This window comes from Rhipicephalus microplus, chromosome X, assembly GCF_043290135.1.
Source record: "Rhipicephalus microplus isolate Deutch F79 chromosome X, USDA_Rmic, whole genome shotgun sequence".
NCBI classification, from domain to species: domain Eukaryota; kingdom Metazoa; phylum Arthropoda; class Arachnida; order Ixodida; family Ixodidae; genus Rhipicephalus; species Rhipicephalus microplus.
Genome location: NC_134710.1, coordinates 429,125,122 through 429,147,869, shown reverse-complemented (window position 1 = coordinate 429,147,869; position 22,748 = coordinate 429,125,122). Strand labels below are relative to the sequence as shown.

The following is a 22,748-nucleotide window of genomic DNA, read 5'->3' as shown; positions in this document are numbered from 1 at the left end:
AAGGCAACAAGGGAAATTTGTGCAGTACCGATTATTGCCACGGTGGCTGAACGATCGCAGTGCCAGTGTATCTGCCAGTAATTTTTAGAATACTCTACAGACCAGGGGTGAAAAGTTGGGCTTGCCCAATTTCTGTATCGAGCATAAATACTCTGTGGGTTTTGTCGCACACATGACAAACAAATATCGGTTTCGTCTAGCTTCATAAACAGCTTCGCTGTGTTATTACACTGTTTCCAACCGTCTCTAGAGCTTATAATCAAACGGTTCATCTTTTAAAGAACATAAAATCTGGATGTAAAATATGCTTCAACATTACGGAACACACAAAAAACATTCAATATTCGCATTCCGAAATGACGTTAAAATAAACATGGTTAACTTTTTCTGGCCATTACGACTGGTGTGACTATTCTTACACAGCGCAAACACTGTAAACATTAACAGGAACAAAGACTTTCATGTTGTGTGTCACAAAAACCTTAAAGTAATAGGTAACACACGCCATTTCTCGAAAAAAATCGTCCACACTGAAGCTCTCACCCCCACTTTTCTTTTTTAGACGTTGAGGCGAAATGAAGCATATATCCAAATAACCAAGAAGCCAGCCAAAGAGTTTCTCAAACAAAAGCATCAGGACACTCCCTACGTCAGCTGTGTCGGCCTTGCTCGGCGGGTTAGATCAAACACGATGTCGCACCAAATGAACCATCGCCAGATGGCTTTTTTGAAAGCAGCAGGAGGGGTATTCATGGAACAAAAACAAATAAATATTTGTCTCTTTTTTTCCTCTCAGCCATTCTGTTGGCATGGTGTGCACCACACTCACCTAGACAAAGGAGGGGGAGGGGTGGATGAAATCAAAAGAAGAAGAAAGCAACGATCTCTAGGAATACAGAGAATGTTGGCACAAAGCCCAGATTTGCTTATTCATTTCGACGGTAGAGCGAACAATGGAAGTCCAGAAGTGAAAAGACCCACCGCAAGAATTCGAAAACTGAAAGTGGGCGTGCACAACACACCATAGATTCGTGGACAGCTATCGCGGCCGCTGCCACGGTCGATGTGCACAGCAGCTTTGCAAACCGCCCACAGCGCAGTGAACTTGGTGCCCCAGTTATTTTTTCTTCGCCTATTAAATTTTTCTGTCTCTGTACTTTTTAGACTTGTGAACAGTCTACGTATTTCAATAGAATAATAATTTTGCACCACAGAATCGTCTCAAATCAAGTGTTTGGCACAACGGTACTAGTCAGCATGATTTAGGTTTTCGTAGAGGAACTGTGCATCGAAAACTGTCAGCAATTGTAGAGTCAGCTAAACAGTCAGATACTTACCCCAAAAAAAAATTCGCATCAGTACAGCTTCAAAATAATTTCAATTTGCGTGTATTGGACAAACAAGTCTACGGAACTCGCAATAGAATTAGTGTACTTACATATATAGCATGCGAAATCTATTTTGTTGACATAATCCTGACAAATGTTTAGCGTTTGATTCTATTGAAGAGCCAAGTATGTGGTACTGTAGCATTGCCACCTTGATAAGATTATTATCACGTGCGTGCGCATCTAATCTAGAAAGGTTAGTGTAAAAAAATAAACACAATATAAAACAGAACAATAACAATAACACCAGTAGCAAAGAAAGTTGGGCTAGTTGGAATGCTTGCATGGCTGAAGCAGCGCCATCCCTGTGCGCACCATGTTCCTTTTGTCTTCGTCTATAGTGCTGCGTCTATCATACAAACAGAAGAAGCGTTGCATGGGCAGGATGGGAAACGCATTCCAAAAAACTAGAGCACGTGGCATATACTATAAGCAAGATTCCATAGACGAAACGAAGGGGACTATGCTGGCCCTATTTTAGTGTCACGCACGCTGTCTCGTTCGAGACTATGCAAAGATCACTCAGCCGAAAAACACTTCCTGCATTAACGTGCACAGTGCGCTACGACTTGTGCAGGGATCTCCTTTCTGTGTTGGCGTCTGTCAAAGAGGCACTCGACGCTTTGGAGACCTGAGGCACCCGTCAGACACGCGTTCCTGCTCACGTCTAAACAGTGAGCTGAATCCTTCTCGTCTCAGCGCGTATAAAAGGCCGGCGGATCTGACGTTGGCGGCTTCCTCGTCCACATTTTGTACATACGATGCAAATTAAACAGTTTATCTTTCTTTTGGCTGCCTTTTGCCTTGCCATTGGTTGATCCCAGCCCGGTTCGTTTGCCCTCGCGTCACACTAGCTAAGAGGTCATAAAGCCTCTTGTAACAGCGTGAAGATGACTGCAATATTTTAATATTGAGCTGCTCCTGATACGCAGCTGCAATTACAAAACAAATGAAAATATACTAATCAAAAAACTTTCCTACAGTGGCCGTACCTTTCCTACATTCCTACACAATTTTCAATCCGACGAGACTTCTAATTAACCGTGGACAGTCTGACTTGCAAATGTGATGTTATTTAACATGCACTTAGCCCAGTCAACACGAACACAACTAAGATGTTCTAGATAATTAAATAAAGGTATAGAGGTAGTCATCCGTCAAAAGGTTCACAAAAACGGCAGTAGGGGACAACGTGGGAACACTAAACTGCGTTGAACACATCACGGGCGCGTAGCTAGGGTTCTGATATAGAGACGGCATTGCCTTGGCTATATGTTTTGAGGCTCTATGCGTCAGCCATATTAAGGTGCTGGGCAACCAGCGTGGTATCGTCCCAGCAACCTTGATAGCCGATAGTGCTAACGCAGGAATGGAACAGGGTACACAAGTTTTAGAGCAGTCCTAGGAGCAAGCAAGAGATTCTTTTGAAGGAGGCTTGGAGCGTCCAGAAAGACATTTTGGAGCAGGTTTGTAGCAGCTAGAATGGCCCTTTCGAGCATATTTTTAGCTAAGAAAACAATCGGAGAAAATTTTTCTCTATACACAGCACTTCTGAAGCAACATTTTCTCAATGATGCAACCTTCAAACACTAAACTTAATCGTGCAAGATTCCTATTATTGCGATAGCAACTATATGGCTATTGTAAAGCAGCTACAATATTATAATTAAAAGGCAACTAAATGGCTCTTGATGACTTTTCTTGCCATCACCGTCATGTCCCGTATGAAGGGCAAATTGATAACATACCTCACACGCCTTATGTTAAACATGCGGATAAAAGTGTGCGAGCCGAAACGACGAACGCGGCTGCAGCAGCTGTCAAAAGAGCCGGCCCATCTCTGTTACTCGGAGAGTTCATTCCAGGTCCATAGCTAGGAACTTTTTCGGGAAGCGGGGGGGGGGGGGGGAGAGCACTTACTTCAAGGCCTTGAAGAAAGCCTGTTTCTGCTATGTTTTTCTATGTCAAACATTCCCCTCCTCCGAATTTCAGGGAGGGGTAAGAAGAGCGGGCCCCTAGCCTTCCGCCTCCCTGAGAGTCCATGGCTACGGGTCTGGCTCATGGGATAACATCACCCTGCTTGGGAAGCCAGCCGTTGAAGCTCCAAAGAAATCCTCTGGTCATCTTGAACGTGGTTAGAAGAACGCAAGGGGGGACTGGAAGTCGCTCGAACAGCAACTGGGAACTTTGCATGTAAAGGCGCGGTCGCAAATACTGCCGCGCACGCTTGCTCAGCAGCCACTTCGGGCGACTTGCACACACTTCGCGAAGAGACTGTGCTAAAAGTGTTGCAGTGGCCGTATTCTCTTAAATCAGTATTTTGTATATCTACGTGAGATCGGATATAAGAGAATACGCTGCCAGCATCACTTAGTACACCATATTAATTTGTTTAATTTGAACTCATTGCTTCACCTTTGTTGCAAAACTGTGACTATTATAGCCCGTCTTTTAAACCTGAACGCGAAAGCGTCAACCAGCGAGTCGCTAAGCGCCGTATAACCGAGCGATGCGGTGATATGAACAAGAATATAAGCACTTGCGTTTACCATTTTATCTTTCGTTTTCTAAACGCTGCCATCAGGTTATAAAAATTTGTTTCACCACAAGAAGCAAGAAATGAATGCTATAGCAACAAATTGTATTGTTATACGAAGGCAGGCTGGCAGCTAACTTTTTTGCATCCAATATCACCTAACTATAATAAAACGCCGATGTAACAGTATACGGCTGCGCAAGTAGCGCCGGGGAGACATGTTTTTTTTGCACAGCCTCTTCGCGTTAGGTTCCCAGCACGTAAAACATTTGCGCCTGTGTCTGTCCGATAAGAATACATTCGTGCTTTTGTCTGTCGAGCTAGCGAGCATGCACACCAGCACTTGCGACTACGGTGCTCGAGCGATAACAGCCTTCACGAAACTGAAACTCTGTTTCAATGAAACACGATCTTACAGCCACATTTTCGGGCCTGGGGCTTGGTGGCGGTTGTACCGTGGGGCTAAATTTGGGTGCTGCGGCGCATTACGGTGCTGATAAACTAGTTCGGCGCAACCGGGGTTGTTCCGAGCAGGAAGGCGCCGGCAAACAAGTTTGGCGCACAATGGCGCAAACGGCACAACTGTTTCACCCTATGTGTTAACGGCGTTGCCTTTATAGAGCACATCGTTACCAGCTAACCATTGATGGAAAGTAATTAGTGCGCCACAAATTAACGGCAATAAACCCAATCTCACTGCCATCATTGTGCTTATCTATTTAAAGGTTCTAAGAAGGGTAATCATGGCACTTGCCAGACAGGCGACGAGATGAGTCTTCAAAACATTTTTGGGATTTGAGAACAGCGTATTCTTGCTCGGCATGGCAGCGCATCAAATAATTTCGCGGCGTTAGTGGGGTCAAGAATGACGTTTGTGGGAGTGCCTCCAGAAAGCGCAGCACTAATAAACAAAAAGTAGTTGTTGTTTCGTGTACAAATACAACCAATAAGCACAACTTCTTAGAAATGGGACGCAAACCTGATGCACCTGATCTCGTTCCTGGATTCATGAAGGTGGTAGGGTAGGGAGAGCGTCTGCTGCACTCGGTGGCGGTACTCGGGAACGACTGAGCGAGTGAGTGTGGGGTGCGCGGAGCAGCGCGAGCCAGCCCATGGAAAGGACTGACCACTGGGTGGACGAAAGCGCGAAACGATGGTTTCGCACGTGCGCCGGTTTGTGAAGAGAGGATAGAGACAAAGGATAAGGGAGACCGGTAGAAGAGGTATGCGAGCAGTGATGCGGCGGGGAGCTTCGACGGCGGCGGAGTGGTTCTTAAGAGAAAGGAAGAGAAAAGTGAGCCCCGTTATTGTCTGCTTCAGTGAGCGGCACCGCCACAGAGCTCACAAAGGAATGGGGGTAAGGAGGGATAAAAGGGTAGAGGTAAAGGTATAGGAAAGAGGAAGAAGAAGCAACAACAAACTGAGGGGATAGGAGAGACAGGAAAGATGGAAGAACGGTCACTGGAGTCCGAGGACGGGGTACACTTGCGAGAGATGTTGTCGGCGTCTGTAGATGGCGTAGAGCAGGTCCAGTAGGTCAGAGCTGCGCTGTCACCGAAGACAGCCGGCGACAGGAGGTGACGTAGGGCCAGCCCAGTCGGTCAGAGCTACGATGACGCCGAAGGTCGCGAGCGCGCGGAGCGCGCGGGTGCACAACCGGTCGGCACGAAATCCAGGGAGCGTCTACTCTTCGACGGCGGCGACAGCAACGGTGGGGTGCGTATTTGGAATTGCTGGCCCCATAATCGCACGAAAGAGGAAAAAGAAAGACTGCGAGGAGGACGCCAGTGCCAGCCTCAAGATTGCTCGCGCGCTATTGGTTCGCCTCTAGAGGTGACAAGCTGGTGACGCGCGCGCTGGTGGCGCAGTGACACAGGCTAAACTTGCGCACCTGCACCTCATTTTCAGCCATGCTCCCCACTCTGCCATAGACCTACAGTGGCATAGACCCTCTCCGGCTAAGTGGCGCAGCCCCTGCCATAATCCGTGGTAACGAGGGACGGGGTCTGAGTTACACAATGAGGTAGTGAAGAAAAGACTTCAGTTGGGTGCTCGAGCTGCCTATTCAGACGCCGCAGAATCCTAGCAGAGGGCATTGTTAACTCCCCCAAGATTGCCCGCTTCGTGGTCTTTTGAAGCAAAGACATGGGGCGCATTTTCACTCAGCCGCCGATCTCCCAAAGACACGCCGGCAGTCACTGTCGTCGCGGAGTCACTGAAACAGAGAGAAGTGTTTACGGCTGTTTCATTGTGCCGAAGCACCCTCGCCCCTTCGGTGTCTTGGATGAATCGCTACCGTGCGGCGAGGGTGCGAGCGAGTGAATTTCGATAAGATGGCGATAGCACGGTGATGGTTTCAATGAGCGAAGAAATTCCGACTGTCAACGTCAAGTGCCTCCGCGACGCCTTCAGCACAGACAGCAGCAATGACACTAATACGACGTGGATCGTCCTATTAGTTGCTTTGCTGTAGCTGGCGAGCCACTCGTGCGCATCCGTTCGTGCAGAGGTCGACGAGGAGGCACTTCACGTCAGATGGGCCGGCCGGACTGGCGTCTATTTCGCACGTAAATGTGCACGAGGCTTCCATGTCATTCGGAACCGCGTCGTTGACTGAAACACGCTTCACGTTTGATGGGTTGGCGTCTAATTCAGACGTGAGCGTCTGGGCGTCTGCCATGACCGCCGGAATCGCGTTTCTGCAAGGGAAGTTGGAACTGGTATGGTGTGTGACAGAAGGGCGATGCACGTGACCGAACGTTAGATGGTAATTTCGAACTTTATTACGCACATGAGCGTCGACCACACCAGCAGTGGCACGTATGATGTAGTGGTTGACAAAATAAAACAGAGCAAAAAAGTCACTCTTCTACAACTCTTGCGGGTAGCACGGTTCGGCTTAGCTGTTACAGGGAGAGGGAAAGAGAGATGCAGAGAGGCAGAAGGGAAAGGTAGAGAAAGAGTGTGGCGGCAGGTTGTGGGTGCTTCCCTACCACGGAACAGCCGGAAAAACTCCGCACATTCCATCGCGGGCGGGTGCGTGCGTCACCAGCACGTCACCTATAGGCGGGCACGTATCCTACAGAGAGGAACCAATAGCGCGCGAGCAATTCTGACGCTGGCGCTGGCGTACTCCTCGCACTCTTTCTTTTCCCTCTTTCGTGCGATGCGGGGCCAGCAATTCCAAATACGCCGGCGGAGTGAGGGCCTAAGGAGCTTCGCTCCTAATAAACGTAAAAAGCACCGACAGGCACGCGGCGCTTCAAGCGGTTGTCATCGTTACAGTGAGTATACCATTTTGAGACCCGCCATGGAACTCTGGTGGCTGTGGCGCTCGAGTACAGACCTGAAGTTCGCAGGATGGAATCCTGGGCACGGCGGCCGCAATTTTCGAGGATGTTAAAATGCTTTAAGCCCGTTCATTAGACTTAGGTGCACCTTAACAAAACATATACGGTCGAAGTCTGGAACCCTCGACTACAGTGTCACTCATTTTAAAGCGTTCTTTTGGAACGCAAAATACACTGCGCCCTGATTCTGTGCCTCCTAGAAAAATACTATCCCTGGGAACGTCGCGAGATTTGCCATTAGAAAAACGCTGCCGAACATTTACACTTGGCGCTGGGTGGTGGTGCTAGCGACTGTACCGCCGGAGCCAGCAAGAGCGACGATGTCGGCAGCATTGTGCCGATGGAATGGCTATAGTGCCTGGAATATACTGGCTAGTGTACTGTTCACCAGCTTTTTTCAATAGAGAAGGGTGACACCATTGTGTATGAATGCCAGCGGTGGCCGCAAGGTGCGCTGCCAAGCAAGTAAGTGCTAGAGTGTCTCGATGCACGCATAAAACAAACGCTTAAACCTCTGGTCACTTTTTAACATGAGAACGGAGTAACCGCTGCGGTTTGATAAAAAGTGACAGCTTTGCCGCAAAGGCGAAGCAATGAACGCCATAGCAACAAATTGGAAGGTCATGTGCAGAATTGCAAGCAGATTGAAACAGGCCCCACGTTTCTCACACACAAATGACGCACGAAACGTACTGGCAGGTACAGATGAACGCAAGTAATCGTCTCAGTTGCTACTTTGCTGTGCCTGAAATGCGCGCCCTTTTCGCAAACGCATACTGTGCAACAATTGCAGCGACCTTCGTGCGCCCGGTAACTACAACAAAATTGTTGCGGTGAAAGCCCAAGGCCAGACAAGACATATGGTTCTTCCCACCGCGAGATCAGGGCGCGCGAGTGAGCGTCCACCCCTCTCCTTTCCGTGTGAAAACATAAACGTTGGGGATAAAAGCACGCGCCACCGCGTCGTGACGAGGTAATGATGCGCGCTCATTTCGCCATCTTGCTGATAATGCTGAAAACACTATAGTTTCCCCCGAGAGGCCCATCACCAGCGGTAAGTGGTAAATGTAAGTAAGTAGTTTGCCATTTGAACGTTGAAGAAGGTGCTTCTTGTTTATTGAGCTTCTTCGTAGCTCAGTGGCTAACGCCTCGCGTGCACCTCCAAGGTCATACGTTCGAGTCGACGTGCCGGAGTGTTTTCTTTCTTGCTTTTTCATATATATAGATACGTATAGATATACGGCGAGTGACGCCGACGATCCAGCCAAGAGTGTCTATATGATTTGCTATTGCAATAAAAACACAGCCTGCAAAGCTCCCTCACCAATGCTATGGTAACACGATGGTCTACGACCGGCGAGCAACGCCGCGTCACCCACCCACGTGGCACCACCCCTCACTGCAGCCCCCTACATTCATCCAATCTGTTGCCACCTAGAAGGCCGAAGACGGCACACTAGCCAGTATACTTTAGGCACTATACACCTTTTCACAACAGCACTCTCGAACCTGTCAGCTTCAGGGGTCGAGGTATGTTCTCAGTGTTGCCATCGTGCCTTGGGCTGCGCATGCCGTACCTGCACACATGGTACGCTTGGGTGTAGTACGTGTAATAGGCACCGCTCTCCAATAAAATATGACTGTTGTGGCAGGAAAGTGTGCGCATTCGAAGAGAAGACCATCGCTGACCAGATATCACAAAAATCAGCGCAAGAGGAACAGATGACCATCACAAACAATCAGCGCAAGAAGAACAATTTGGGTGACATCGTGTCTGCAGCACAGTATGCCACGCTATGAGTGTCGATGTGATATGTTCACGATGCATTGCGTTTCGTCGTCGCCTAAATTGCGGAAGCAATAGGTGTCGCCAGAAAATCGAAATAGCTTCCACGTGTCACCATCGTCACGTCTGTTTACAGCATTTCGTTGGCCGCAGGAAAACTGACGAGAACAACGTTCCTGTGCTAGATCTTCGATACCGAAAAAAAAGGAACATACGGAGAGTCAGGCGTTTTTAGCGGCTGTTTTCTGCAAAAATATGTAAGTACCGATGATTTGTTGACACGTACAACGTTATATCACATGAACTATTTCGCTATAATTTTAGGCATGAGCAGAAGCTAGTAGCTAATGTGAAGTAGCAACTGCGAACAACAGCGTCCACAGACACGCACCATGCTGCTCTAAGTAAGTGTGATTTAGTCTATGTGCAAATTGCTGAATGTATTGTGCTTGCTGCTACTAGTACCGACGGCGAAGCACCCCCGTTCGCAGAAGCGGAGCTCATTCTCGGTGGCCAGCGAGAATTCACGCCGCTGAACGTTTCAGACAGCGACGGATCGGTCAGTGCGTGCGACTATATCACATAAAACAGTCTACACAAGCGAAAACTTGGCAAACACAGGCTTTAGCGGAGATCTCACACCAACAGATAACGCGCCGGTTCGAGTACGCGCAGTCCTAGATAGCAATTTCGCAAAACTTGTCCGTTGGACAGCACACATTTTAATATGGCGGCCCCTGTCATGAAATATTGAAAACTTTTATAGAGTGGCACATCAGGCTGCTTCGTACAGGTGGTTGGTTGTGCATTCGTAAATCGCCTTGGATGAGCGTCGGTTCAACAAACGCCAGTCTTTTCGTGATAGAAAACTCGGCTGAAGTTTAGGAACTTTTCATGACAGAGGTGTCTTTTCAAGCAGCTTTATGGCAGCGTTTCTTTCGGTTACTCCTTAGTGCACAATACAGCGTTAAGTGTTGACGCCCGGCCATCTCTCAAAATCGCCTCGAGTAGTAGTAGTGTAGTAGTAGTGGGATTTTTATTTACAGTAAGCCGGTCACTCCAATAGCTCTCCAAAGGTATGTGCAACTTTTTCCTGAGGCTCGGCGAGCATTTGGCACACAGACAAACTGGATTTCTGGGCAAGATGAACATACGGCTCGAAAACAAAGCACTATTTTTATGAACGCACGAAGCGCTGGCAATCTTCCCGTCGGCGCGCGCCGAGTCGTCTGCTCAAGTTACCAACGGCGCCGCTTCAGGTTGCAAGGAGTCAGCAGGGAGGCTCTACCGGGTCGACAGGGTGGAAAGGAAAAGGTAGGGCAGCGATTTTGCGGCCCACATCGCAGACATAGTATTTTTCTAGGAGGCATGCTTAAGGGGTTATTGCTTGAGGTGAGAAAGAAAATCACCGCCATATCCGCAAAGTGAATGTTGTTAGAGGAGCCTGCTCGGAGGTGCATGGGGCGTTTCTTGGTGAGACCATCTTTGTTGGAAGGCTCGTTAACGAGCCGGTGCATGATGTGTACGCTGAAGGCAGCGTTGTTGGGCACGTTCAGCTCTGGCCCTGCACAGTGTTTGCCACGTCTATCGACACGTTAACCACTTGCCCCTTGACGCCATAGTGGCTGCTGCCGTAAGTCAACTCTCTAACGCTAATAAATGCCAGATGTGGAGCTATCAGACGTTCTTCAGCGGGGTTCAGGGAGGGCAGGTTGATGGGCTGTGGAGGATATCGATATCCACGCCTAACACTTATCGTAAGAAGTCGTCACGTGCTGCCGTGCCTACTAAGCGACGAGAACGAAGTGGACGTAGTCGCGAGGAGGCGAGCGCAAGTGCCATCAAAAACCGACGCTGCATAAATGAATGATGTATCCGGCTGTGCCCTTCAGATCGGGCGGTGGATCACGCCACCTAGCCATAAAGTAAGTACTATCACTGTGTGTTTAAGTATTGAATTTCACTCGCGCCTCTTATGTATCCACCAATTAGTTAGCCTCCTCCTGGTTATTTCAACCCGTTAAGAGTCTATTTTGCCTTCACTGTCCTTAAACCCCAATGCTTTGAAAAATTCGCTAAGCATTTGTCAGCCGTTTTATCCTCCTCTCCACACGCAGTGCATACCGTGTCTGTGCTTTCCTGTTATGGTCGGGACGTCTTGGTGCGCAATACTCCCGTTATAGCCTCGAAGAGCAGAGTACTACCCCGAGAATTATCGTAGATCTTTTCCCTTGCAATTTTCTGTTTAAAAGTTCGGTAGGCCACCAGTGATGATTTCGTAAGCATTCCCATGGGTGAGCGGCGCGCTATCTAGTGAGCATTGTCGGAATCACTGGAGAGGCGACCAGAGTAGTGACCTCCAGCGGCGACCGGAGACGAGTATACACTGCCAACCCTGGTGTACACGCCAGCAGTCGCCGCCGCACAAGCCACGGGCATTAGAAACTTGCCGACGAAGCTGCAGAAAGAGCGCTAGAAAAACAAAGACCAAGCAACACAGGACACAGGTGTCTGAGTCGTATCTTCGTTAGTCCCCGTCTGTTTTTAGCGCTGTTTTTTCATCACAAGTAAGAACCACCTACTAACACAAGTTTATCTTCCAGTGCACTAAAGGGGTTCTCGATTGTATCATGGATGAGTTTATCGGCTTTTACTGCCATATCGACTACTTCTGCTTAAAAACAAATGCGAGACAGCAGAGAATGTAGACGTCGTACTTTTCACGTTTCTCATAATTTCCATAAACCTTGTTAGGTTGACAACCACGATAAACAGCACCAGATGGTAGACATTTTCAGAGTTCTCTACTGTACGGCGTTCCTCACAATCACATCGTGGTTTTTGGACGTGAAGCTCCGAAAATTACTATTACCATTGTGACAATCAAACTCCGGTTACGCTCAAGCGTGGGTGAGAAACACGCTTACTGCGTAGACAGTCATCACGTTTGCCTGCTATTTGATTTGGCGTTGTAATGTCATACTGTGATAAGCGAATTACAAAACTCGTACCTTCGAACTTCCCTACACTGACATGCCTCCATACCTCCTGTTCCTGACATGACTCAATGCTCTAGAGAAAGGGTACTGGTGTAATGAACTAACCAACCACAGATACAATAAAACATAACCGGAGCGCTCGCGAGAAATTCTATAAATGAGCAGGTTTGGGAGCCTCGCGTGCACGGATGTTCTGCTTGGAAGAAAGACACAAGCTCGACTGCCATCAGTAGTGTCGGGCTCAAAAAAATCATGTTTCACTACTTCCAGCCTTTGGTTTTACTGGAACTTCAAATTCGTCGATGTCTGACCGTCGTGGCTTCATTCCTATCGAAATGGTTGACTAAGCTGAATCGAGAAGCAGACTTTGAGACCGTAGCCCTGCGTTAAACTGAAAACGTTGGCGATGTGTAGTGACGGTTTAAGGCCACAAGCAAACCTGAAGTGCTTTTTTGAAGACTACAGTCTTTCTTGAGGACTTTCGACTCAAACATTTTGGTCTGTCTATCTGTCTGTACATTTGTCTGTTTGTTTGCCTTTAACGGTACCCTAAACGGCACTAAAGTGGCCGAACGATACTCCAAATGTCTGACCCCATCCGCAGCGCCCACCAATATTGCTCAAAGTTCAGCGTTCATACTTCTGCGATTGTCAATTAAAAAGCAACTATTGCACGTATCTAAGGCACCATAACAACACTATTCTGTATGTGTGTTTCTTACTAGAAAAGGTATACATAAGTAATTCTAAGGGCCATAGCGTTTATCACGTTGTGCTGACCATGCAACGCTTGCACAAAAAGGCACGTGTTTCCAACGCTTTGCTAAGACGACACGGTGGTGGCACCTACCCGTCGCCCTGCGTTCTGAGCTTATCACCTCCGAGACCTCCGCGCAGGGTGCGCGCGCTTTGTTTTCCGAGACAACTGCCAGACAGCGCTCATGTCACGCGTGTGACATCGCCTCCGCTGCACGCTCGAGGCACTCTAACGCAGCGCCTCCAGAATACCATTCACCGATTTTCTTGCGCAGACCATCAAATGAACGTTTTGTTCATTCTCTCCAACCACAAGACTATTGTCTTTCGATGACATTTGCAGTGTAATATGCAGATATGGGGCCAATTTTTTTCTATTCTCTCCATTCCTCATTCTAGTCCTGCTTGCGTCGCAGATCGAACGCGCGTCTGGCTGACCTTCCTCTCCCTAATTTCCCATTTAAAGTGTATAGCGTATCTTAGCGAAATTTTGCGACTTCGAGCGTACACCTATCTAGCCGTCTATAGCTTTGTGCTCTCGTGGCCGTTCCCTTAACGGGATGCATACCAAAACTGCCATGACATGATATGACTGTATGACAAACAGAAATCATAGGTCATAAAATGACAATCATGAGAGGCACATCATTAACATCATGCTGCTCTACATGCCATGGTTTTGGTGTTCTTGAGGCCGTTTCGTTGACTTGGTACATACCAAATATAGCATGGCGTGGTAAAAATCATGACGAACATTACTGACGGTTATTAAGAGCCCAATCATGACACAATTCTTACGTATGGCGTAAATAACATGCCAGAACCACTGAATGTTCACAGCCGTTTAATTGAATGAATACCTACCGAAATCAACATGGTAAGACATTTCTGTTTAACGAACACAAATGACAAATCGTAACCTCAATATCATGACGCGCATGCATATGCGGCATGGCACATGCCACGCTCATGGTGTGTTTGCAGATTTGGGTGCAATGTATAGAACCCAAGGTGGTCGAAATTTCTGGATCCCTGCACTATGCCATCTCTCATAATCATCAGGTGGTTTTTGGACGTTAAACTTCACATATAAATCAATCATGGCGTGCTTGACACTGGTTTGCTAGCTTCGTAAAAACCAAAATATTCTTGCGTAACGTGATGGGATGATGAAATCAAAAATAAACGACAGATGGTAACACAACAATAAATATCTGCATGTCATGTACGGCATCAATTACATGATATCGCCTTCGTGCACATCCGGCCGTTTAAATATTAACTGGGTATGTAAAAAATGACATGACATGATATCATTGCGTGAGTAACTTATATGACAGGTCATGCATTGTACGTAATCACAGAAATGAAAATTTCGGTAGCATGGTCATATCAAGTTGTACATGCGTATATTCATGGCAAATATTCAATAAGGAACTACATATCATGACACTAATCACTTCACTAATAAAAACCAAGCTGCTCAAATCAATGACTATAGCAGCCTGACAGTAAACAAGGTGGTGTATACTGCTACTTTCTGGCTGCTTCGCAATACATCTAATTGCCACAGTGGGTGGCATCTGCCGCCTTGTTTTCTCCTGCCCCTTCAAGTTCTTTGCCTATTACAGTCGTAAGATAGCATTATATATGCGACTAATGCAACAAGCATTTAACCTTAAATTGGAACGTCTTCAAGCTATTGAGAGCAAAGGTCACGCAAATGAGAACTGAGTAGTTAAACCAAAACACATTTCCACATTTTGTCGGAATGACAATAGAACCCGGCGCACAAGTTGTTTCACGTGTCAGGTAATCCAGTATGTTCTGCTATGTAGGAAGGCTAGTAAGTGTACCGGTTTTAGGTTTTCCATAACTTGAACTAGTATAATGAACCTGACATTGATTAGTTCTTTAATAACGGAGCTTCGCAGTTATCAACAATACACGCTTCAACAAAAAAAATACCAGACGCACTAGTTTTGCCCAAAACCTAGAACTGTTTCCACTTTGACCAACGCTAGTCCACTGTGTCCACTTTGTACAAATCATTTGCTCCAAAAACAATCGCAAGCATTTTTTTGCACGCAGACAGCAATTGCTGTAATATGCAAGTCGCACTCTCGACGTACGCTATATAGTTCGAACCGACGCACTAAAAAAGCCTTCGTTGTACATAGAAAGCGCCCACATAACTAGAGCTCCCTATTCGTTTCTACGTAATACCGCGACACGTGGGCAAGCAAAACGGCGCCATCACCAGATCGGTTACCGCCAGAAACGAACGTCATCAAAGTTCGGCTCGCTTTCTTTTCGGGCCGTTGAGCTTTTATGGCTGCCAGGTTTCACGGCACCCGCTCGCGTCGCGTTTAACGGCGCAGGAAGAGTGTCGTTACCGGGCGCGAGTATAAAAATTCACAATCACGGCATTGGATACAGCGGAGGGCCGACTAAAACGGCCTGCAGACTGAGCGCCAACGTCCGATCGAAACCATAGCCATACAATGCTGGGATAAGCCAAAAACAGTGATTGGGAGGTTAGATGTGCGAAATCGAGAAATCGGGGTGGGAGAAGAGTGCCTCGGACGCAGCGACAAAAGACCGCTCGAGCCAAATTCCATGAATTCGGCGCCGCATGCGGTACGGACACGAAGGGGGAGGGAGGATGAAGAAGGAAACGACGGCGAAGAGAGCAAAGTGAACTGAAACCCGCAGTTGGGAGATATTCTGGAAAGGTTCAGTCCAGGAATGAAGGGAAAGGGGGGCAGTGCGAGAGGGATGCAGGATGGTGGTATTCCTGACTCTAATGAGAAGCGCCATAGCTAACGACACGCACAGATTCCCTTGCGCTCTATACAAGCACGCTGTTAGGGTGAACACGCTTCATCGCCGGGGGACCGTCGACGACAGGAAGGCCTTTGGAGTCGCGTTGGAAGTACGACAGCTGGCAGCAATTAGGCAGCAACTCCAGCGATTCATCTATCGAGGCCCACCATCGAATCGGTTTTGCCTCGGGATGCGCAAGCAGCTGGTCAGAGACTGCACTCACACGGTGCCTCGCTGGCTCTCGTGATTCGGAAATTTTTGCGACTAATTAAGCGGACCAAAATGAAGTGAGAGGAGGAGAGAGCGAGAATTAAATGACTTAACGGATCTCGCAGGAATATAACTCACGCGAATAACTCTAGGCGGCGAAACTTTAAATGATCACTGATACGTCTGTATGGCAAAGGCTAACAAAAAGAAAATTGATCTTCGAGGCGCCCGAACATCCCTCTAGCCTTTAGGAGCGTGGTGTTCCTATCAGATGCTTCTCGTTCAGTCTTTCTATTCCTCCGCGGCCAGAGGTCATATTGAGAGCCGCACTACGTCTACGAACTGCACCACCACACCGCAGAGTTTCGTTTTGGCGCAGCTTTCGCAACGCATCCAACCTTAATTAAGACTCATTTCATTACACCCAGCTGATCACGCATCGTACTTCCCCGTGCAATGTATAGCGCATGTATACGATACCTTTTAATGACTCATTCGCTGAGCGGAGAGTTTATTGAAGATTGATGGCGATGGTGTGCCTCACTCACAGAGCAGCCTGCGATGCTTTTTTTTTTTTCGAGAACGGCTTCGAATAGGTGTTGGTGCATTTATCGAGCGTTAATTCGATCCAGTAACATCCAAATATTTGGAAATGGTAGTGTCGAAGCTCCTAACTTGCTACAACACAATGGAGTGTTATAGTGATCTGAAAATACAGTCCACCAACGATTGGCCGCGAGGTCGAGCAGAGTCACCGCTTAGCGGCAACTGGTCGAAACAGTCAAGTGTGGATTGCTCTTTCCGTCATCTGCTAGCCCCGCCATGTTTCTATGTGCACGTATCTCATGCACGTTCTCAAATCGTGGTTTGTGCGGTCATGTAAGCGCGAGTGTAACTGTTTCCTCGTATGCCTTAAACCACGTACGAAAGCATTTAGTCTTGCTCGGCTGATAATGCATGGTAATAAGATCGCCGAGTGCCACTTGCAGAGTGCTGTTTATTCTCGTCGTACCCTCCATTCACCAGAATAATTTCAGATTGGGTGCCGCTTTCTGTTTCAAGCACATCGCAAAATGCTCTTGGCTCCTCTCAAACATGAGGACTATTAAATGCTGTGTGAATGGCACCGACAGGGTGGTCTAGTAGCTAAGGTACTCGGCTGCTGACCCTCAGGTCACGGGATCAAATCCCGGCTGCGGCAACTGAATCTCCGATGGAGGCGGAAATGATGTAGGCCCGTGTGCTCAAATTTGGGTGCACGTTAAGAACCCCAGGCGGTCGAAATTTCCGGAGCCCTCCACTACGGCGTCTCTCATAATCATAACGCCGTTTTGAGACGTTAAACCCCACAGATCAATCAATACTGTGTGAATGCAGCGTTTTATGGCGATTTGGTTGTAAAAAAAAAACAAACGCCAGGCTCTAGGTCATGCATTTGCGCGCTGTTGGAAGGTGTACAACTACGGCACTGTACTTTATCGCTCATGCTGGGAGCCTTAGTTGTGTTTATCTGGCCATCATACCACTACATAGAAATATGACTATATTTTAATGCAAATTTTACTATCACATGAACTGTAAGACTTCGGTACTTACACTCTACTTAAAACAGTGTTACCGTGCCAACCATGTGCTTAGATTTAAGAACGCTTTAAAGAGCCCAGACGTTGGAAATTAATTCAGGCGGCATGCCTTATGTATATATCGTATAATTGCACTGAAAACTACATTTTTACATTGTTTTGAGCGTTTGTGTACAGCATTGCTAGAGACCGGCAAAAGGCAATAGTAATTTTTTGTCTGAAAAATAAACATACTTGTCTCTTTAACCAGGCCTTTGTTGTAGCATTGTCATGCCCGTAATCCATCAATGAAAGCTTTCTGCTGAACATACAATATTTTTACTGGCACAAGAACAATAGTTTTACTGGCGCAGCGTTCACGTGGTAAACGCTAGGTAGCGCAAAGCATTATCAGCCACTAAGCTTTCCTGACTATACACTTTTCGACTGTCCCACATTTCATGGGGAACAGAATGAAAAAAAAAAATATGCGTATAAGGTTCGAACGGTGGTACTGCACGAATCGCACAGATATGCGAGCTTTGTACGATATTTCTTTCTGTCCTTTTTGTAGTGTGCAAATGACAAAGATTTTAATAAATAGTTCCGTCACGCTACAGCAGTGCATACCAGGCGGAACACAAGCTAACCACATACAAACAACACAGCGAAGGCGTGATTTACTGTGAAAGCATGAAAAGAGTTACACAGGGGGAGAATCCCTATGAAAGGCAGAATGCGCTTTACTCGCGGGTAATGTTGACGTTGCAAAGGCGTCGTGCACCCATTCGGTAGAGAAGAGCATAGATATTAACATTAAACCATAGTCAACGCATTTTATCCACCGACAATTGGCTCAGACAACACACAACGAAGCGCCGCTGCGTATATTTGTATACGCGCCACCGACCGCCTATTCACACTTGCGTCAGACGGGGCTGCCATCTATAGCCCGATCTCGTCGCGAATAGTTCAGCAAAAACGCATTATCCTCTAGAGGCCACTATTTCGGACATTTGCTAGCCCATGTTTGTGTGCTGACTCCGCATTCAGTGGTAGCACTGACTGCATGCTCTGATGATGATATTATTATTATTATTATTATTATTATTATTATTATTATTATTATTATTATTATTATTATTATTATTATTATTATTATTATTATTATTATTATTATTATTATTATTATTATTACCTGTGGGGTTTAACACAAATATAATTTATGAAGAACAGTTCAGATTGCAGCCAGGTTCATCAACGCAGACTATCTGAACTTTGAAAAGAAGCTTTACACTGTAGGAATATTGCTGGGTTTTCGTAAAACTTTTGATTCAATAAAACATGACATAATAATAAAGAAGCTGCATATGTATGGAATACGCGTAATTGCACTTGGCTTCATAAATAGCTACCTATGGGCAAGAAAACATTATGTGCAGCTTCATAACTTTAAATCTTACTTGGGTATAATTAAGTATAAGATTTTACAAGGATAGATACTGGGTCCTTTACTTTTTATATTGTACATCAACGACATTGTAAGCATTCCTTCTACACCAAACATAGTCATGTACGCCGATGATACCAATGTAATCTTTTCTGGTTTACATCTCTGCGATATTGAGACAACTGCAAATTTCTGGTTAAATGAACTAAAAAAAAGCTTAGAGTGAACCATTTTGAAATAAATATGAAAAAAACTGAATTTACGCTCTTCAAGCAGATAAGTAGACGTGCAGATCATTCTATTTCTTTGTTTTCAATGGTGAGAGTATTTCTCAGGTAAACAAAACTCAATTCCTGGGCGTATGTTTTCAAAGCGGCCTTGGTTGGTCCGAGCATGTGGATAACCTTCGATTGAAGATATCAAGGTCTATCGGTTTAATTCGACGGTTGCAGCATCTACTCCCAGGGAGAGTGAAACGGCGGTTGTACTTTTCTTTTATCCACTCGCAAATCATGTATTCTAGTTTGGGGTACGTGTAACAAAACAAGCAGTGAAAGTATCATTCTTCAAAAACATGCACTACGCCTGCTAACTACCTTGTTCCCCACAAATACGTCCTTTTTTCATGTGCACAACATTATACAATTCCCATAGTGCTACAAGGTACAACTAGCCATGTTAATTAATAAAAAATTAAGAACAACTTTCAGAGCTTTCTGATACCTACTTAAGCAGAGATCTTGCATAGAATCTACGTACGGTTGCGTTGGTGGAGCCGATGTGTCGCACTAACTATGGAATGCAGTCAATTAATAACCCAATTGTTTTACTGTGCAACAAGATTCCTGAAGTATTAGAATACGCTAGGGAGACGAAAAACATTACAAAATTTAAGAAGCAAATTACGAATTTAATATTCCAAACCCACTTTTAGGGTGCGTGTGCTAAAGATTGATAATGCATCAAATATATTTGTAGTAATCATTGTTTTTTATATCAGACACAAATTGTATGTATCTCAATATATGTTAATAGCGCTGATAATGTCTTTATATTTATCGCTAAGGTGCAGTTTTGTTTGAATAATTAACCGATATTTTTCCGCTTGTTGTAGTGTTCCTCGTTTTTTTTATTTGTATGTATAATCTTGAATATTTCTATGTACTGTTTTGCTGTACCTACTCGAGGTGCCTCAGGAAGATTCGGCCAAATCAGGAGACGCTCTCTCTTTTTGCCCTATTGGTTGTCATTTTTCACAAAAATGCCCAAATAAATTAATAAAAAAACCACCATATGATTATGAGAGACGTCGTAGTGGAGGGCTCCGGAAATTTCGACCACCTGGGGGGGGGGGGCGTTCTTTAACGTGCACCGAAGTTTGAGAACACAGGCCTACAGCACTTTCGCCTCCATCAAAAAAGCAGCCGTCGCAGCCGGGATTTGAACCCGCGACCTGCACGTGGCTGCATACTCTGAGCGTCTTTGTTTTTGTTGTCTTTGACCACTGCAGTAACGGCCCGTCCAGCGACTTGTGCACGTATCGCGTGAGTTTTCTCAAAGTCACTCTACAGTATTTCTCGTTTTTATGTATTTCATGAAGTTTTTTAAACCCTACTAAGGTGACGAAGTGATTTACTTAAAAAGGTATTCGAGGTTTGAACTGCGAAAGCCGAGATATGATTAAGACCCGCGATGTATAGCAGAGGGCTCCGGAACCTTCGGCCACCTGATGTTTTTAACGTGCGCGAACATTACAAGTCACTCACCAATCACTTACAAGGGAAAGTGAATGATGCTAGTTATCACTACAAACACGCATCCATAATCATCACCCGTGAAGATATGTTAGGGTTGGAGAAGGTGCCTGAACGCGCAGGCTTGCACTGAATAAACATGCAAAAAAAATTATCAACTTTTTGCAAACATATACGTGACCTCGCTTGCGCGAAGGGAGCTCCAGAGGAAACTAATAACAATGTAAGAATCGCTAGAACTTCACTCGCTTCACTGCATAAAAGAGCGAAAAATCAGGTGGCGAGGCAGATTGGCTTCGCTGTAATTTTTCCTAAGCGGATGAAAGTGCTACGATTTTTCGCAATAATTGAGGCTGAACTTTTTGGCTCCCCTAACGTGTCAGCACCCCGCCGCAAATTCAATACGGCGGGCAGTGCTTATCATCCAAGCAATAACAAAACAATAATTCGGTGCTGCCCGGCAAAACCCACAGGGTGGTAGGGACCCGTTCCCTTTCAAGAGCCAAATCTAGATCAAGATTGCCGATGAGCAGAAGATCATTAGGAGATGCAGCCGCAGTGCGTTCACGTGTGCCTTTGCAGAGCCAGGAAAATCTAGCGCCACCACTGCCGGGGTGTTTGCTTTTGCACATCATGTGCCGGTGCACCTCCTAAAAAATATAGCTCGATAAATTCAAATTTTGTTTTTTCGCGAGTTTTGCATGCATAACTAATATTCAGTATGGAATATAAAGCTTCCGAATGACGCAAAAAGATATACATGTTACGAAGGTGTCAAAACAAATGTCAACACTTTGAACAATCGCGGATAAGCATTTCTACGCCATTTGGCGTTATCATTTTTCTGCCCATTATTTAGGAGAACGTATACCCTTGCAGAGAAAACATGCCAAGTTAGCAAAAAGTGTCACTACTCCAGATTCACGGTGTTATAGCCAAACCAATGAAGGAGACTGCTGAGCAAAATAGTAAGTAACCATGCTTGCACATTAACTTCATCGTTCTGCCCTCAAGGAAGAAGCAAGAAATCATATATGTTCTGATAACTTGGCGAAGATAATCACCTGAGTGAAAACAACGAAGGCATCCAACCATCGTCGCTTTTATGAGATTGCCAACGCACTACCTCTCTCAACATAAGTCTTCCTATCGGCTTCAAATCTCTGGAGTTTAATTTCGGAACCATTGAATGTTATACCTGACTTCCGATAGAAACTGCGAGAAACGACACCGAGAGCACTGTTTCAAAGCGTTGTTTGCAACAGTGCTCTCGGTGTCGTCTTTTGCATTGTTGCTCCGTGGATGTCGAAAGGGAGCTTGACAAGCGCGCCGCCCACATAACAAGTTTTGTTGTCTCGGAATCAGCTCGCACGGAGGGCCACCGCATCACGACCGCAATGCGTTGAGGTGCCCGTTTCGCGCACAAAATGGGGAAGACCGACCTAGAGTTGTGCCCCAACAGCATACCTGACCGAACCTGACGACTTGGCTCATTTGTACAAACCTCGCACTGCTCAACGCTCGGATCCAAATCTCATTACCGTTCGTGGACTTCAGCGCGAATGCAAAATTGAAGACAACGGCCACTGATCGAGCGTCATGTGCACAGAAGCTGCAAATACGATACATCATTACTTGTAACAATACACGCGTGGAGTCTTTACGGATACGAAGATTATCGATATCAGAACAATCCGTTCGACACACCTGAAGTATGCTATGGTATGTGCAGGAATGGTATCGAAACACGTAGAGAGAGTTAAAGAGAGGAGGAGATATCATGTAGCATAGCACTAATGAGTATGTAGCTTTCTGCCTAAAGAAGCCTGTGGCTATGAAGAGACACATCATAAATATAAACTATAAGGCTGTCATTTTTCGCCTTTAGTTCTTTGTCACATTCGTTTACTTCTTCACCTTCATTCCTTCGAGAACGCCAGTCTGTCAACTCCATGGTACTGCCTTTCATTAGCCCTTGACAGTCATTGCTGGCGGCCTCCTGTCGTCTTTCATCCTAACCGTTCTCTCCCGAAAACCCCAACATTTCCCTTATTTCTCTTTTCCTTTATTCGGTTTCCTGGATACTTTCTCCGTCGTCCCTATACCGACTGACCGAAAGTATTGATGAGGC

At 46.1% G+C, this 22,748-nt stretch overlaps 2 protein-coding genes across 2 annotated transcripts in view; one reads left to right on the top strand and one right to left on the bottom strand.

Moving 5' to 3' along the window:
• Window positions 1–22,748, bottom strand: part of LOC119160925 (bone morphogenetic protein 2) — a 450,804-nt gene that overhangs the window by 6,553 nt on the left and 421,503 nt on the right. The window lies entirely within an intron of this gene.
• LOC142777057 (uncharacterized) overlaps window positions 8,997–22,748 on the top strand; it is a 28,377-nt gene continuing 14,625 nt past the window's right edge. The window contains exons 1-3 of the mRNA XM_075881355.1: window positions 8,997–9,058; window positions 9,523–9,619; window positions 10,183–10,374. Coding sequence (XP_075737470.1) covers window positions 8,997–9,058; window positions 9,523–9,619; window positions 10,183–10,374 — 351 coding nt within the window. The remainder of the gene's footprint in view (window positions 9,059–9,522; window positions 9,620–10,182; window positions 10,375–22,748) is intronic.